Source organism: Diplotaxodon limnothrissa, linkage group LG3, assembly GCF_057381915.1.
Source record: "Diplotaxodon limnothrissa isolate DT_005_m linkage group LG3, D_limnothrissa_male_GT1.1, whole genome shotgun sequence".
Taxonomy (NCBI): domain Eukaryota; kingdom Metazoa; phylum Chordata; class Actinopteri; order Cichliformes; family Cichlidae; genus Diplotaxodon; species Diplotaxodon limnothrissa.
Genome location: NC_140598.1, coordinates 49,998,850 through 50,015,321, shown reverse-complemented (window position 1 = coordinate 50,015,321; position 16,472 = coordinate 49,998,850). Strand labels below are relative to the sequence as shown.

The 16,472-nt window shown below is 40.8% G+C and overlaps 1 protein-coding gene across 1 annotated transcript; it reads left to right on the top strand.

Annotated features, from left to right (window-relative positions):
• The first annotated feature begins 274 nt into the window (after positions 1 to 274).
• mmp14a (matrix metallopeptidase 14a (membrane-inserted)) lies at positions 275 to 16,431 on the top strand. Its single transcript, XM_085349523.1, has 10 exons — positions 275 to 698; positions 9,606 to 9,754; positions 9,966 to 10,088; positions 10,268 to 10,575; positions 10,723 to 10,884; positions 11,946 to 12,085; positions 12,591 to 12,733; positions 12,864 to 13,010; positions 14,357 to 14,472; positions 14,643 to 16,431. The coding sequence occupies exons 1-10, from the start codon at positions 615 to 617 to the stop codon at positions 14,939 to 14,941; spliced, it is 1,671 nt and encodes a 556-aa protein (XP_085205649.1). The 5' UTR covers positions 275 to 614; the 3' UTR covers positions 14,942 to 16,431.
• The last annotated feature ends 41 nt before the right edge of the window (positions 16,432 to 16,472 follow it).

The following is a 16,472-nucleotide window of genomic DNA, read 5'->3' as shown; positions in this document are numbered from 1 at the left end:
GTTAACTTCAGCCGGTGCCCAAATCTTCAGCTTCCAAATACAGAAATTAACATTTCTGCTTCATACTGATACTGAAAAAGCATCAGGAGTGCGACCTCAGTGTTTTCAGTTATGGAGCTTTTATTTTCGTAATCACTCCCTTAATTACAAATAAATAAATAAAAGTGTAGTAGTGTAGTAATTGAACTTCCTAGCGAAGCGTGACGTTTTTTTACTGGAGGAGGGCCTTGAAGAAAATGAGCCCCCCTCCTCTTCCCTTCTCTGTTGCTCGCTCTCTCCACGTCCACACACGCCACAGGTAGTCCTGCTATAGGGGAAAGGGAGTCAGACTGCGAGGCTTTAGGTTGCAGCATCTCTCTTTCCCTTTTCAGCCTTTTGCTTTTTGTTGTTGTTTCGGCTCCGACTCTGCTGCGATCGTTTCTGTGCGTAAAAGTTGCTGACTGCCCTGAAAGTGTCCATGCGGATACGACAAAGTTTTTGTGCCACGTTTTACAACGCGGAGTAGCATCAGTCGATTTTGTTTTGGAGTTTTTTTTTTTGTCCTCCCTAATCAGGACGGATTTGTGTAGAGTGAAAGCTTCCTGAAATCTCCGAGATAATCTCCAGATATCACAATGATACTCCGGGTCCTCGCCCTGGCCTGCGGTCTCTGCTGCTTCGGTCTTACCTCCGTCATCGCAGACGTACTAAAAGCCGAGGTAAGTGAATTGGAGGTGCATTTACTTTATGCAGTGCACATTTATAGAGGCTACACGTTCATTTCTGCATGTGCAATACGAGCTGCAGCGTGTCTGCATTTTCAGGTGTGTTTTCCTCCCACAGTACTCGTGAAACTCTGTCTGTGTTTGCTCACTTTTTTGAAGAGTTGAGGTTTCCATGTACTTAAAGCACGTATTACTAATAACTGTATAGTAATCTATTACTGTGACACTCCAATGACCTTTACTCCCTATAACTTTATAATTTTTAGTTGTTTTTTTCCACTAAAAGCCGCCACAGTTCATGTTTATTTTCTCCTCTTCAAACAGCCTGACATTTTTTTCCAAGAACTTCCCAACCTTTATTTTTCCATCCAGGGGGAAAGAAGCCATGAGTCAAAAGTTTTCAGCAGTAAATGGCAGAGACCCAGCCGTGCAGTGGCTGTGTACAGTGTGGAAATCTCAGCTGAGCTGCTTTGTTCTGAGAAAAAAAAAAAGTGTGTGTGTGTGGGGGGGGGGGGGGGGGGGGGGGTACTGTGGTGGTACTAAGGGGGAGGGGGTTAATGGTTTTCATTTGCCTGCACAGGCAGCACAGATGGGAAGCTGGTGAGGCCGGACATGATGCACAGAGGTGTCAGCAGCCTGGAAATACTAAGGAAGAGTGCAGCTTTCTTCTGAAGAACTTATTCTGCCATCGGATCTCCAAAATAATTGAGTTCAAGCACCGTGGGTGGTTGTAGTCTCAGTCCATTTATGCACAACATACCTACTAAAAGTTCCAGTTTACCATAACATCATCGGTCAAAAGTACATTTATGTGACCATTTATGGTGCAATGTCCCGTGACATTCAGGCACGCTGCAGTCTACCATCCACTTCCTATAACGGACAGGATGCACCATTTAAAGATTTTAATGTGAAATTTGAGTCATCCCAATTGTGCAAAAGAAGTAATTTCAATTTACGAGAGTGTTTTGCAGCTCTGTGCGGAGACGAGAAGCACGAAGGAGGACCTTAGTCACTGACCACAAGTTGCTGGCGTGTGAGTCAAGCCAGACAAGGTGGATAACTCAAAGTCAGACAGTTTATAGGACGCCGCAGGCTGCTGTCCCGTGGCGAACACGGTGATGAATGTCTGTAAACAAAGTGAGAAAACACGGCTGTGTACTTCAGCGTCGCCTCTCACAGCTAGAAAACACCAACGTAGCGATGTATCAATAACCCTCAGTGCAAAAAGAAACACGATCGGGTGAATTGCGGCTGTCACGTCTGGCGATGGAGGCTGTGCACACAGTTTTACTGTCAGACACAACAGTCAGCCCTGATGGAGAAGAAGGATAAGTTTTAATTATAGGTTGAGGATTACATCACCTAAGATCTGTATATGAAACCTGTGATCAAACAGGAGACTCATCTGTGTGGAGAAAGTAGAATAAACTGCTGCTGGAAAGATATGAGATGCAAAAGACAAAATAACAAGTGTGGAAAAACCAGAGCAGCAAAGACAAAATAACAAGTGAGTGACATCAGTGTTTACTTGAAGTGGCTGAAGATCCTTTTTTTGGGGAGGGTGGGCGGAGTAACTCATACTGAGTTTACGGGAATTTTGTGGTTTATCAGTGTTGCTCAACTTGTTAACGTCGCTCTGACAAACTAATCCCAATTTATCCAAGCTGAGTGAAAAGAGAAGCCCGGCTAACAGAGAAGTAAGACTTCCCCCTATGCTCTGAAAATTAAATCACTTCTTCTGAAGTACCCAGTTTTCCTTCCACCATCTGTTTTCATTCTCCCCCTTTTTTCTGCCTTCTCTATGGATTCTTGACTTAAATAAAATGCTTAGTTAGACGCCGTGAGCAGAGGAAGTGGGCAGCAATGAAAACAACAGACTCTTAAACAGGATTCTTGACTTTAAAAAAAAAAATCTGGAGATTTCCTGTTGCCATCTGGAGACGCATGTCTTATGATCCTAGCAATTTAAGCTATTTTTAACTTAAAATAGATGCAGTTTGAAACTGCACTCTTACTGGTTTTGGTCTCAGGTGTACAGCTGATTCAAGGCCAGATGTGCAGTACTATTTGACATATTAACGATTTTTAAACAGCCATTTTACGAATGCTTTGGAACAAAACCTTTATTTTTACATTAAATTAAACACCTACACGTTACACCTGCAGGAGCTGCAGCTTCGGCCATGAAGCTCCTGGTGCACAGTCTAGGTGCTGATGTTAATGCCAGAGGAGCTTTGGAGCTCTGCAGTTACTGAGTAAGCAGAGTGCCTGTGACTTTTACGCACTGTGAGTTGTTGTGGTTCCTAAATGCTTCCACTTTGCAATAATTCATTGATAATCAGCCTCTGTTGAATATCTTGGAGAGAAGAAGTTTCAAAAGCTGACTTGTTGCAAAGGTGGCGTCCCGTTACAACGCCACACTCGGACTCAGAACGATTCATTCTTCCACAGATTATTGCAAAAGCAGACTGTGTGGCTAGATGTTTGATTTAATACACCTGAATGTAAAGATTCAGAGGTGTCTCCCAATACTTTTGTCCACACAGTGCAAATATTAACTACAGTTGTAACAAAAATCCAATAAACAGTCTAATATGTTCCCTCTGAAAATAAGAAAGAGAACTTTAGTAGAACTGTGCTGTGGTGCAGAGTGTAGAGACAGTTCAGTAAATATTTCTATAAAGCTGTCGGGCATCAGTATAATAGTGTTTCACCATAACCAAAACCTCCGGTGAGTGCATTTTATGACCTGTTTGACCAGGAAGACACATGAAAGCAGACAAAACTTTGCACGGCGCTGGTGTGAGTGCTAACTGGGTCAGAGACGCCAAGAATTGAAGCAATGAGAGGTTCAGCCGCTCATGAGCAGAATTCTCAGTTTTTTCCGTTGGCACACGGCGAGAGGAACAACTGACTCAGTCCCTCAACTTTAAATTCAACCATACTCCTAACCTCTCACTCTCTGTGTCTGTGCCCACTCTCTGTCCTTAATGCTTTTACCTTTCCCTCTTTAATGTAAGTAACTCTGCACTTTAAATCATCTTCTGCTGCCCTCATTGCTCTGGTCAGTCTGTTTTCTTCGCTCATTCCTGCTGAGATTTTAAAGACAGGAAAAATTAGTCTTCATCAAAAAAAGTCAAAGAGGCAGCGTTTAGTGTTTTAGCAGCAGTGCAGTGGACAGAAGAGCGTGATTTAGCATCGTTTATAATATAAATATGTCCGTGAAACTCACACCATTGTCCTTCTTGTTATTGTTGTCTATTTTTTATTGCACAAATAGAAAAAAAAATCCCATATGATGCTTCTTCCTCTGAAGAGGAAGTGTCTTCATCGCTTTGTTTTTGACCTCAAGAACTATAAATTCTCCTGGAATTTTTTTCTTAACTCTAGTTCATGTCATCTTGAGGAAGTTGTGGTTGGCTTTACGTATGTGTGCGCACCTCCAGTCTCATGAGAGTGCACCCACATGGCCTGTGATGGGCAACTCTACGTTCAGACATAATAGAGATCTTGTGTTGATAAGTGGAAAAGTTCCTGTTGTCAGTAATGGTATTTAAATTGAAGAATATAGGCCTAAAAGTAGAATGAGTAAGAGAATCTGTGATCACAGAAGCAAAACTTACCGCACCTTTGAGTTCCGGTGTGCCGCTGTGTCTGCGTGGCAGCATTTTGGCTCCATGTGGGGAAGACTTTACAAAGAAATGACAAAAAAAAAATCTGATTTTTGGCTTCAAAAAAGCGGGAAAATATAAAGATTTCTGACCAACAAAAAAAGCAGCAGTCGATAGCCACAGTGCCAGTATTTGCAGTTTGAGCTCTGAAAGATAAGAGCATCCTGTCTCAGCACAGATGTTTCCAATGGAAAGGGAATGGGATGAGTTGCTGTGACAGCTCAGGCATTGCAAAGGATATCACATAGGTCCATCTCTGTGTGCTGCATCCCAGAAAAATAACCTTGCATGCTTTTGGGTACAAAACTGTGAGACTTTTCTAAAGATTGTGAAAAGAAGCCCGATGAATAGTCTCCTTTGAGAAGATGACGCCAAGATAACTCCGTCCTCACAATCAGGGGTTTTTTCTGCTTTAAAATGGGCGTCTGGAAGCCCGATTGATCTGCAGAAAGTCCAGGCAATGAGTCTGTAATACCTTGGTTCACAGAAGTCTGGACATTTTTCTGGTACTTCTGGCCTTTCGATGAACAAAAGTGTATTTTATGACGTGAGGAAATGAAGCCTGATTTTAACAATGATCAAAGCAAAAACTTCTTTAGTTGGTGCCAAAACTGTTTATACGGAAATGTGCATATAAAGAGCAGGGAGTTTAAGGTGCTGGGATACGGGGCTGCATGAGTGCAAAAGGTGACTGCCAGGCTCCACAAGCTTGGCAGAAAAAGAATATTCCAGCAGGATAACGATCAAAAACACACTCCCAACAGCACTCGAGAGTTTTTGAAGAAGAAAAAGCAGCTATGAGCTTTAAAAGTATGTTTCCTCAATTTCAGGGACTTGCTTCGAGCTTAATACGTTGCCATCTAATTTACAGTGAAGGGTAAAACTGCTGCTGAGCATTTTAATTCTATCTTTAATCTGCAGATTGTTGGAATTACAGGATATCGTTGAAAGAACATCTGCCAAAGCCAATGATCCAGATTCAAACTTAAATGTTGCAGTTTGTTCTTTCTGCGTTTTTCTTCAATTCTTCTGTGACCAGACGCCACCAATGCCCCAGCAAACATTTCAGTGCTGAATAACCAAGTCATAATCTAGTAATGGTTGAAAAATAGTTCACCTGGACACTTGGAATATAGAAAATAGGAAAAGTTTTCTTTTAAAAAATTAAGAATAATGAGTCAAACTGATACCTTCACTTTTTTGGGCCTAGACTTACTGAGCTAATTGTACCATTAAATCATTTCAGATAAACAAACTCCTAAGCGCCTTAAACGTGTTCTTGATTTTATTTACTTGCCTGTGTACTAACCCCATTATTTCTAGTTGTTTAAAAACGACGACAAATGCATTTAATTCCTACTTTGCCATCATTTGATCTGCATTTTTCTCTTTTTAAGAAACAGTCTGACCCGTTGATCTGTTGTACTGAGAAACAACATCAACATCCATCTGTCTACGGTTCAGTATTTGGCTTCTTATCACAACCATATTTGTTGGGATACTTTGTCCTCTCTCTTTAATGGAGAAAAAAATAGTGAAAAATGTCACGTCAGTTCTGCCAGACCCCAAAGTGAAATGTTTTCCTCATCAGTCTAAGCCCAGCAGATATGTAAATGACACAGAAGAAGAGCAAAAACACCATGGGAGCTGGAAGAACTGCATTTTAGGCAACTGAATCAATCTATGATTAATTATCGATAAAGCGACAGAGTGGAGCTACATCGTGCAGCTTTGCCAACTTTTCCACTACGTTGCATCAGTTGTGTTTCTGTGCATTATATGTTCAGACCACACGTCACTACACGGGCTCAAAGGTGTGTTTACCAACCACCAGCAGCAGTACTTTGACCACACATGGCTGTGTAGCCAGGTAATTGGCTACCCACAGGTCAACAATACCAGCCATGTACAAATCTTAATAAATAGAAGCTTTGATGGTGGCTGTAAGGGAGTTCCACAGAGGCGAGGTACATGCTGGGATACCTGGCGCTCCGACCGGAGGTGGTGGCGGTGTGTGGAGTAGTTTGGGACTAGAGGAGAGAAGTGGAGGTCCTCACAGTGTGGGAGAGACTTTCATGCAGTGGAGCAGAGAGTGTTTTTATAGAAGCAGACGCTTCACCGCACTGGAGCCACAGGGCACACTAGTCGTATTTAGTGGAGAGGCAGAGAAAGTAAATTTGGTTGGTTAGTGTTAGAGAGTCAGAGGATAAAATACATTTACTAGATGTTTAAATAATCCGACTGAATATGCAAAGATAGGGAGAAGGGGGATAAGTCGTCGCTCTGCGGGTTAACATAAGTGAACCTTGTTCTCTGGCCTCTCTGCCCACCACATGACTAACAGTAGCTGTGTGTGCACAGGCTGTGGATGGCCCAGTTGTTGCCCAGTTGCTCCTTTTCCATCCATGGTTTGCCCTTCACTTGCTGGAGGCAGGCTTGAAGAGAAAACCAGGACATATGGTGGAACAAGAGAGATATCTGAGGTTTAGATGACGCTAACGAAAGAATTTGGGGTAATTCCACTGGCTTAATTTGTGGTGGGGATAAAAATTTGTTTTAACTCTGTGTGTGCACATACATAATTGGAAACACACACTTGAAGATGCATTTAGCTTCAACAAGGGAGTCAGGAGATGATGAGTTAGCTACAACTCCAGTATCTGATAGTCAAATGTAAAGCTACAGCCTTTTTAAAATGTCACGAAACTGACTTAAGAACCTTTTATCAACACCAGCTGTGATGTTTGCTGTCATCACAGTATTAACAGAACATAGTGATAAAACAACATCCGCCAAGTATAGTGACAACTTTAAACTGCTTATCCAGATTTTTTTTAGCTAGCTATTTCAACCGTTTATCCTTGTTAGCGATTTTGTTTTCTATTGTCATATTTTTAGCTTGCAATTGCAATTTATTTTTAGTTAAAATTCATTTTTTATTCATAAGGTCAAGTATGTTTATTAGCATTTTTATTTATTTAACCATACAGTTTTAAATGCGCCAGGGTACTTGAGAGCAGTTTTAGCACTTTCTGTATTGGCTAACAATTTAGCTATTTGTTTAGCTAGCTGTTTCAACCATTTGTTAGACATTTTGACCTTTATATGTTGACTCAAATTATGCATATTAGGCTGTCTATTTATAGCCAAACATGGTTAAAACCTTGACCTCATTTCCCTGATCAAAATAGTTTGTGGTCCATGATGGCATAGACTAAAATGTGGACGGACGGATGTTGACGTTGTTTCCGTGTCATGCAGAGATCTACGCAGAGGAGTTTTTAGAAAGCAAGAAGCACAGATTACTGCCATAAAAGGATTAATACATCTATCTTTTGTGGCACAAACCTACTCATAAAAACAAACACACCCACTGTCTACCATATCGTGTGTGTTATACATGGCTGTGAACCTTTAGCTCACCTGGTTGAGCAGGCAACCTATGTACCATGTTAATTTATTAACATTCATTTACATCTAAATTCAAGGCAGCGTTCAAGAAGTACCTTAAACCAGTGTAAAGGTTGCTCAGCTCAGCTTTTTATTTAGTTTAGCTTCTATCTACAAATGGGTAAACAACTACTTACTGTCAGCTACTACCTATTAGCTCTTTGATTTTTTTATCTCCTCGCAAGTAGGAGTGCCATCGAAGGTGTCATCTGACTTTTCTCCCCTTTCCCCCATTGTCAAACTTCTCCATTACAGTGGCCCAGTTTTTGACCACCAGCAGTGGAAAGAAAAGACCGACCTTTAGTGTGTAAAGATAAACAGTGGTGGTTTCGGTTGGCAAGAGCACAGATAGGCAGACAGTGAGGAGGACAATAGACACAGACAGTGGCAAAGGGATCTTAAAGTTAAAGCTTTGAGGAGCCCAAATGTTCCTGAAGGTGTTTTTTTTCCAGCCTCGTGACAGCTGTATTTGGCAGCGATCGTCTAGACAGAGTTCTGGGTCATTGTGACAAAGATGACATCAGTGTTTTATTTGGCTTTCAATTCCTCTCTCATGCCTCCTTATGACCCCACAACAAAGTTTCCCGTTACAAGTCCAGCAGAAATCAAGGGGACATTTGAGGGTTTGATGTTAGCTTTAAAGAAACCATAAACTGGGTAATGTCACAGTCACATGAAGAAAAGACAATAAATTTAGCATGCTGAGTTACCTCAGCGTGTGTTGGCTGCTGAAGAGGGAGGTTAAGCAAGACAGCATGGCACACAAAAACCCACTCATACACCCACACACACCCATTATCTGCCATATAATGTGTGATGTACAGCTGAACTAAGAGAAGCAGGTCCAAACAAGCTCTGAAAATTGACTTGAAGTAGACAAACACCCACAGGCTCATACGGGAGGCCAGTCCCTTCTTTTCTGTTGACTAAGATGTTTTTTGATGTTTTCAGGTGGTTTTACTGTTGTTTTTGGCCCGTCTGATTAACTCAGAGAGAAAGTAAAACAGATTTCAACAGCAATTATATGCCCAATAGAAAATAAAAGTCTCCTATAGCAACAATATTATTTTAGCAAATAAATAAAAAAAATTTACAAGCTTGAAGTTTTCCTTTTTGTGAGCATGCCTATTCGAGCACACTCCTCACTTACTCTACACTCACGCATCAGTAGATTTCTAAGGTTTACGCGTAGTGGGAGTGTGACTTTTCTTCATAGATGAAAATACTGCAGTAATAAAGGATGTTTTGGTGTTTCTAAAGCAGCGTGCCCACAAACTTTCTTACATTATAGAAACCCCCACAGCAACACGTGGTCACGAGGGAAACGTGTTTTCCCTCTGTAGTTCGGGAATAGTTGCTAGATGTCGCTGGGTGTGACTGCCACATTTGCTGAGTTGTCTGCAAACACTTGCCAACTACTTGCCAACCAGTACCAGTATTTTACCACTGAAAAGATACAACTTTTATTGTCTTTGTTTCCAGTTTACACTTTTTACAGTTGTCTGCCAATTAATATCTTCCATGCAAACTATGGGCGACTTCCATAACTGACATGTCTCATTTGTACCTAAACGTTACGTGTTTCTTGATGACAAAATTACACCACTTTGAATGAAAATGCTCATGTTAATAGTACTGAATTTCTAAAACTAAATACATACAAGACAGTTCTTCTTTTCAGTAAAGCATCAGTGTTTAGCTTAGTCCAGCTAGTCAGAAAATGATTTGTGCATTAAAGGTCTTATTCAACATTTATTTCTCTCTGTCTCTCCATCAGGCTTGGCTGCAGCAGTATGGCTACCTGCCTCCAGGTGATGTGAGAGCCCAGGCCATCCGCTCACCAGACACCATCAGTAAAGCGATATCCGCCATGCAGAGTTTTTACGGACTGACCGTCACTGGCTCCATAGACACCAACACAATAGAGTGAGTCCTGGTTTACATTAAAGATAACAGCTTGGCCTCAGATTATTACAGGTGAATAGCGGACTGTCACATTCTTTATACACTTTTGGATAGAAGCGGCTGTGTGAGAAGCTAAAACTGCCATTATTAAAGACTTAATAACCACAAGTTCTTCAGAGGAGTCCACATACTTTCTGGATTAAAACTGAAAGTGTTACCTTTGTGTTTCCAGGGCGATGAAACGGCCGCGATGTGGCGTTCCTGACAAGTTTGGACCAGTGCTGAAGAGCAACCTGAGGAGAAAGAGATATGCTGTGCAGGGTCTGAAGTGGGACAAGTCTGAGGTGACCTTCAGGTCAGAATTCACCACACTATTCAGTGATTTGGTTTTACTTTACAACTTGCATATAGAATCTGATTTATTCTGGAAATATGAAGTGTACTGGGTTCTAGCTCAAGAAAACACAGTGACTAATGCTAATCACAAATTGTTATTATTGATGTAAGCTGATTCATTTCTCTTTGCTTCTCCAGCATAGAGAACTATACCCCTAAAGTGGGCCAACGCGCCACGTTCGACGCCATTCGAAAGGCCTTCAAGGTGTGGGAGAGCGCCATCCCGCTCACCTTCAGAGAGATCCCCTTCAGTCAGATCAGAGGCTCACCTGATAAGTACGCAGACATCATGCTCTCCTTTGCAGAGGGATTCCACGGCGACAGCACACCGTTTGACGGCGAGGGCGGTTTCCTAGCTCACGCTTACTTCCCCGGTCCAGCCATTGGTGGGGACACGCACTTTGACCTTGCTGAACCTTGGACCACTGGGACAGTCGATCAGGGAGGTAAGAGAAAGAAGAGAAGTGGGTGAAAGGTTGAGAAGAAGAGGACAAGACAAACTTTGTGTATTGCAGATTGTTTGAAATCATGAAAACGATAGTTTCAGGACTTTGAACAGAGCTTTCGGCAACATTCTGATCTTCTCTTTGAAGGTAACGATGTTTTCCTGGTCGCTGTCCACGAGCTTGGTCACGCTCTGGGTCTAGAGCACTCCAACGACCCCGCTGCCATCATGGCCCCCTTCTATCAATGGTTTGACACCGAAAACTTCCAGCTCCCTGATGATGACCGCAGAGGAATCCAGGCAATTTATGGTGCGTTGGTTTAGTAGAAGAAGCAGGCATTTATTTATTAATGAACCAACTTTTTTGGTGACACTAATACTTTATGAGACTCCCCTCTTTGAGGCTACTGGGTCACTTTTTTACAAAGAAACCCCATTGGTCCCATGGCCTATAAGTAAAAAGTAAACAGTTATCTTGACATCACTTGTCTGTTTTGTAAACTGGAGTTTTTAAAATCTGCTTTTAGAGGCAAAAGGTACCATATTTATATGTAAAGTTAGAGTTCTTCTTAATTAGCTAATGCTAGCAAGCTTAATCCATAAACTACCCTTTATGGACAAATAATTGGGCCGCCTACACGTTGCACCTACGGGAGCTGCTGAACCATGGAAAAATCATGCCATGAAGCTCCCAGTGCACAGTTGGTGTGCTGATGTTAATGCCAGAGGAGCCCTGAACTCTGCACTTATGGAGTCTGCAGGGTGTTTTTCACTGAGCCCGTTCTGTGACTTCATGTGGTCTTCCACTTTATGGATTCATTGCTGTGATTCATGAAACTTCCACTTTGCAATAAAACCACTTACAGCTGATGGTGGAATATCTAGGAGTGAAGAAACTTCACAAACTAACTTGTTGTAAAAGTAGCATCCTGCTACAGCACCATTCTCAAATTCATTGAGCTCTTTAGAAAAACCCATTCATTTATAAAAATTTGTAAAGTAGACTATATGGCTGTTTGTATACACCTGTGCCGATGGGACTGGCAACACCTGAACTCAAAGATTACGAGACTGCGTGGCTCTCCCCCTGAATTATCTACACAATACGACGCTAACAAGTAAAACCTAACAATTAAAACAATGTCCTTGAAAAAATATGTCTAAATAACAAAACCTTCTTTCACTGTGTCAGCATTGTTCTTTTTTTAGTTAAATTTAAGACGAATATTGAGTAAGTGCAATAAATCATCATTTTAAATACTGCAATATGTAGCAAAGCAAAAAGAAGTTCTAAGCATAATTAAAAATAGATTTAATTTTTTTTTGCGGTCCTGCAAATTAAGCATGTTTCACTTCTCTCTCTGATCATAGGATCAAAGTCTGGGGCTCCTCCTCCTCCTCCTCGTCCCACTAAACCCTCCAATCCCGACAAGCCAGACCACGGCCCTGACGTCTGTGATGGACACTTTGACACCATCGCTGTCCTCAGAGGGGAAAAGTTTGTATTTAAGGTACAAAAGACGGTTTCTTTGAGTTGGGAGAGTGCTGTGTTTTCAATAACATAACCCAGCAGATAAAAATGCACAATCAGGGCTAACTCTGAAAAATCAACGTTTTAATCGATGCTAGAAATATTGGGAATCTTGACTACAGCTTGTAGAGGAATCGGAATTAGAATATTTTATTTATCCCTAAGGTTACAAAATGTAATAATAGTAACTATGTAAACTAAATGAAATAATACACTACATCACAAAGTTACACAATATAAGAAATAGCTCTTATATATACAAATAGCTCAATTATAATATCCAGAATATTACGGAGATTAAATATATTTGATTGAAAGTTTACTTTAAACTGTAAATCTTTGTTATTTTCTCTGTAGAAGATGTGCAAAAGGGCATAACTACATTTCTTATGTCATTCAGTGGTACATTTGGGTAATCTCAGAAGTTTTAATTATTAATGATTTGGTTGTTTAATGGGTCGATCGGTTCCCGTGTATCTTTTCAGGACAAGTGGTTTTGGCGTCTGCGCAACCACAAGGTGCTGCCTGGCTACCCGATGCTCATAAGCCACTTCTGGAAAGGCCTACCATCAAACATCAATGCCGCTTACGAGAGAGATGATGGAAAATTTGTCTTCTTCAAGGGTAGGTTCCATATGGGATCAGTGAAGAATCAGATTTATGATGACTGCATCGCTGCAGCTGTTGCATGTGTTCTACACTCTAATCTGACCGAAATGGTCTGTTTTCAATCTTTGTTCTTTTTAACTTCCAGGTAGCAGATACTGGGTTTTCAGTGAGTCCACCATGGACAAGGACTCTCCAAAGAGCCTGAAGGAACTGGGAGCCGGTGTGCCCGAAGATAAGATCGACGCCGCTCTCTTCTACACGCCAACAGGACAGACGTACTTCTTCAAAGACTCTCAGTGAGTTTTCCTTTTTATTCCCCATTTGTTTTATTTTGTTTCCTAAATGAGAAGAAACCTTTCTCACAATATATGCAACCTTATCTGTTAAGGTATTTGTAACTTTTTATATCATACCAAACCTCTTTTCAAATCTGCATGTAATGTTAGGTGTTAGATTGATTTAAAAAATCGTTTTATACTTTTAATTCTTGTTATATCCTCATGAAATGGGTTTTACTGTGAAGCCCCATAAAACAGTATTTGTACACTTAAAAAAATGATTTGCTTTCATAAACATGAATCACTTTAAGTAAAATCCAACAGAAATATGTCAAATCAAAGTTTTATTTATTAAAATAATCAATCATTAAGGAAAATATACCTTAATGTATAGCTATCAAGGAAGTGTAATTTAACCAGCTTCAGTAAAATTTAACGTTTTACCTTGTGCTTTTGTAACACACTTACATGTATTCCAGTTAAAGGATCTATGTTGAACATGTAACATGTTTCAAACATGTAAGTTAAAGGATTGTGGGCATAAACACTTTGTGAGCTCATCTGTGAACTTGTTAAAAATAAGCACTGCTACTCTCATGCTGTCTAACATACACACAGTTGCAGATGGGCATGAGAATTGATTTTTACCCCAGCAGTAACTGTAGGTTTTGTTTTTTAATAACAACATAGAGGAAATATGTGAGGGCTGACTTGCATCAAAGCTCCGAGACATCTTAAAAGATCAAATTCCAGACCTAACATTGGTTTTATGATAGAATACAAACAGTTTGCTAATTAAAGGGGGGGAAAAGTCACCATGAAGCGTCTCAGTAATGTGTTGGGCCGCTGACGTCTGTGTGAACAGCAAAGCGTTGACCTCTGAGTCCCTGAACTCTGCTGCAGGGATGGAGCACAGTCCTCTCTAAAGATACTCCCTGTGTTTGATGGTGAGCACTGTTTTTATATGCCAGTCCAAAATCTTCCACACATGTTTAACTGGGTCGAGATGCTTAAAAGGCGTTAACATATGATTCACAGCACTGTCATATTTTCGCTCAAACCAGTGAGTGATCATTCATGCCTCGTGGACGGGGCTTTTGAAATCCTGGAAGAACCACACATGTTTCGTCATTGCCTCGAGGGCTCAAGTTTTTCTTTTAATTGGCCACCAATCTGCACGTCTTGAGGCCATATTTTTTTTAAAAATCCCACTTGTAAAGAGATGGAGCAACCCTTTAAAGCCCGATGTAGGACTACTGCCTATAATATGATTTCGAGTTTGAGTCCTCTGCTCTGCCTCTTTTGCTCGAGGTGCCCACCCGAGGCCGTTTATTTCTTGTCTTTAATGTTTCCGTCATTTGCAGATATTACCGTTTCAACGAGAAGACTCGCAGAGTGGACAAAGATTACCCGAAGCCCATCAGCAAGTGGACCGGTGCACCAGATAACGTCAAAGCAACCATCATGAGTGAAGATGGATGTAAGGGTTTTTTAATTTGCTGCTTTCTTTTTGAGATCTCAGATGCACTGGTTAGATTTCTGAAACAACAATAGTCTCAGAATTAGTTTAAGAATGAAAATTATTAGATTGCAGCTCCATTGTTGACACTTAAAGAATTTCTGTGACCATTTCGGACCCTGTTTCCACAGCTTACACCTATTTCTACAAAGCCAACAAGTACTGGAAGTTTAACAACCAGTACTTGAAGGTGGAGTCCGGCTACCCCAAGTCCGTGCTCAAAGACTGGATGGGCTGCGAGAACGAGGACCCCAAGAAGGGTCGCAAAGAGTCGGATTCGGAGAGCTGGGCCAATCCCCTGGCCGTGGTGATCCCCGTCCTCCTTCTGGTGCTGGTTGTGATCACCCTGGGAGCGCTTTTGTTCTTCAGGAAGTACGGCACGCCCCGACGCCTCCTCTACTGCAAGAGATCCCTGCTGGACAAGGTGTAGACAGAGCAGCAGGTAGCTGACAGACTGCCGCAGAGGGACAGAAAGAGACGGAGCGAGGGCCGAGCGAGGATGGAAATCGAGAGGAAGAAGAAGAAGAGAGAAACTGGAGAAAAACCTGAAGAAATGAGAGACAGGAGGGGGACATTTTTTAAAGTTTTTTTGGGTGGTTTGTAAGTGCCATAAAAAGGGGAAAACAAAACAATAAAGGCCCTTGAAACTGAAATCAGGAAAATGTATATTTGTATGTTAACTATTTACGTGTACTGTTGTGTGTTGAGAGATTAAGAAAATACCCGCAGTCTCACACAGAGGAGGGAGATATACAAAGACTCATCCTCATCAGCAGCTTAACCTCCCACCTCTCCCCTCTGTCCCCCATCTCATCCCATCCTTACCCTTAACTGGACGACTCCACCTGAACTGCTGTCTGACTCACTTATAATTCTGAAAACTGTGTTTCTGTTTGACTTTTACCAAGAAATTTGTCTCTGGTAACAGTGTTGGGACTTTTTTGAGGGGGGAGATTTAAAGTTTCAACATGACATTTTCCTCTTAAATCAGTGTTTCGTTTTTTCTTTTCTTTTTTAACCAATAACAAGGCTACAAGGGAACTATGACCTCAGTACATAATAGTGATTTAAAGCATCCACAGCACTGAGAATAAATCCAAGATTTCAATATTTTCTAACACAAATGACACAAAGTACTAATTCTGTTTTGCAACGTTTACAATAACTGAGCTTTTTTAAATCTAAAATTGGTGTTTATGGGGGTGAATGTTCCTATTTGTTAATGAAAGGTACTTGATGCAGTCGATACTCCCTGTAACTGTATGTAGTGGCTCTCTATGTAAAAGCACATTTCTTGTGCACAGTGTTAGCTTTGATTGATGCAGGCTTAAACATGCACACACGTGGGTTTGTAATTCAGGCTTCACACCGAGTCTAAAAACCGAAACATGAACACGAAGGATTTTGTCTTACACTCAAACTTGCAAACCAAACTCAGTGCAAGCAGTCAGATGGTAAAGATTATGTTTTTAAATGTGATGCTTTATCTCTTTTTTTTTTTTTGAAGTACAGTAATGTTAAATACGAGCAGAGCTACAACATGGTGCAATTTTTAATTATGATTGTTTTCATGGAAATTCTTGTTATTATAAGTATGATTATTGTTATTATTGTTCTCTTGGAAAAGTTTGAATACTTTTGGTTTTCTTTGTTTTTGCGCATTGTCATTTGGAGTCCTGCTGGACAGAGGCATAACGTGACAATGATGGAAATGAATCCCAGTTTACATCCAGTGTGAGAAGAATTAGTTCAGATCAGGGGGGTGAATGTGAGATATGGGATATTTTTTTATTGTAATACCCAAAATAACCCAGATGTTGGCACAAGCAACTCTATTTATTAATGCGAATGGTGCTTGATTTTTTTTTTTTTTTTACACCAGTCAAATCTAAAGATAAATTGATTTAATTCATAACAATGATAATGGTAATTATATTTATAATGATGATTTTATCAATAAA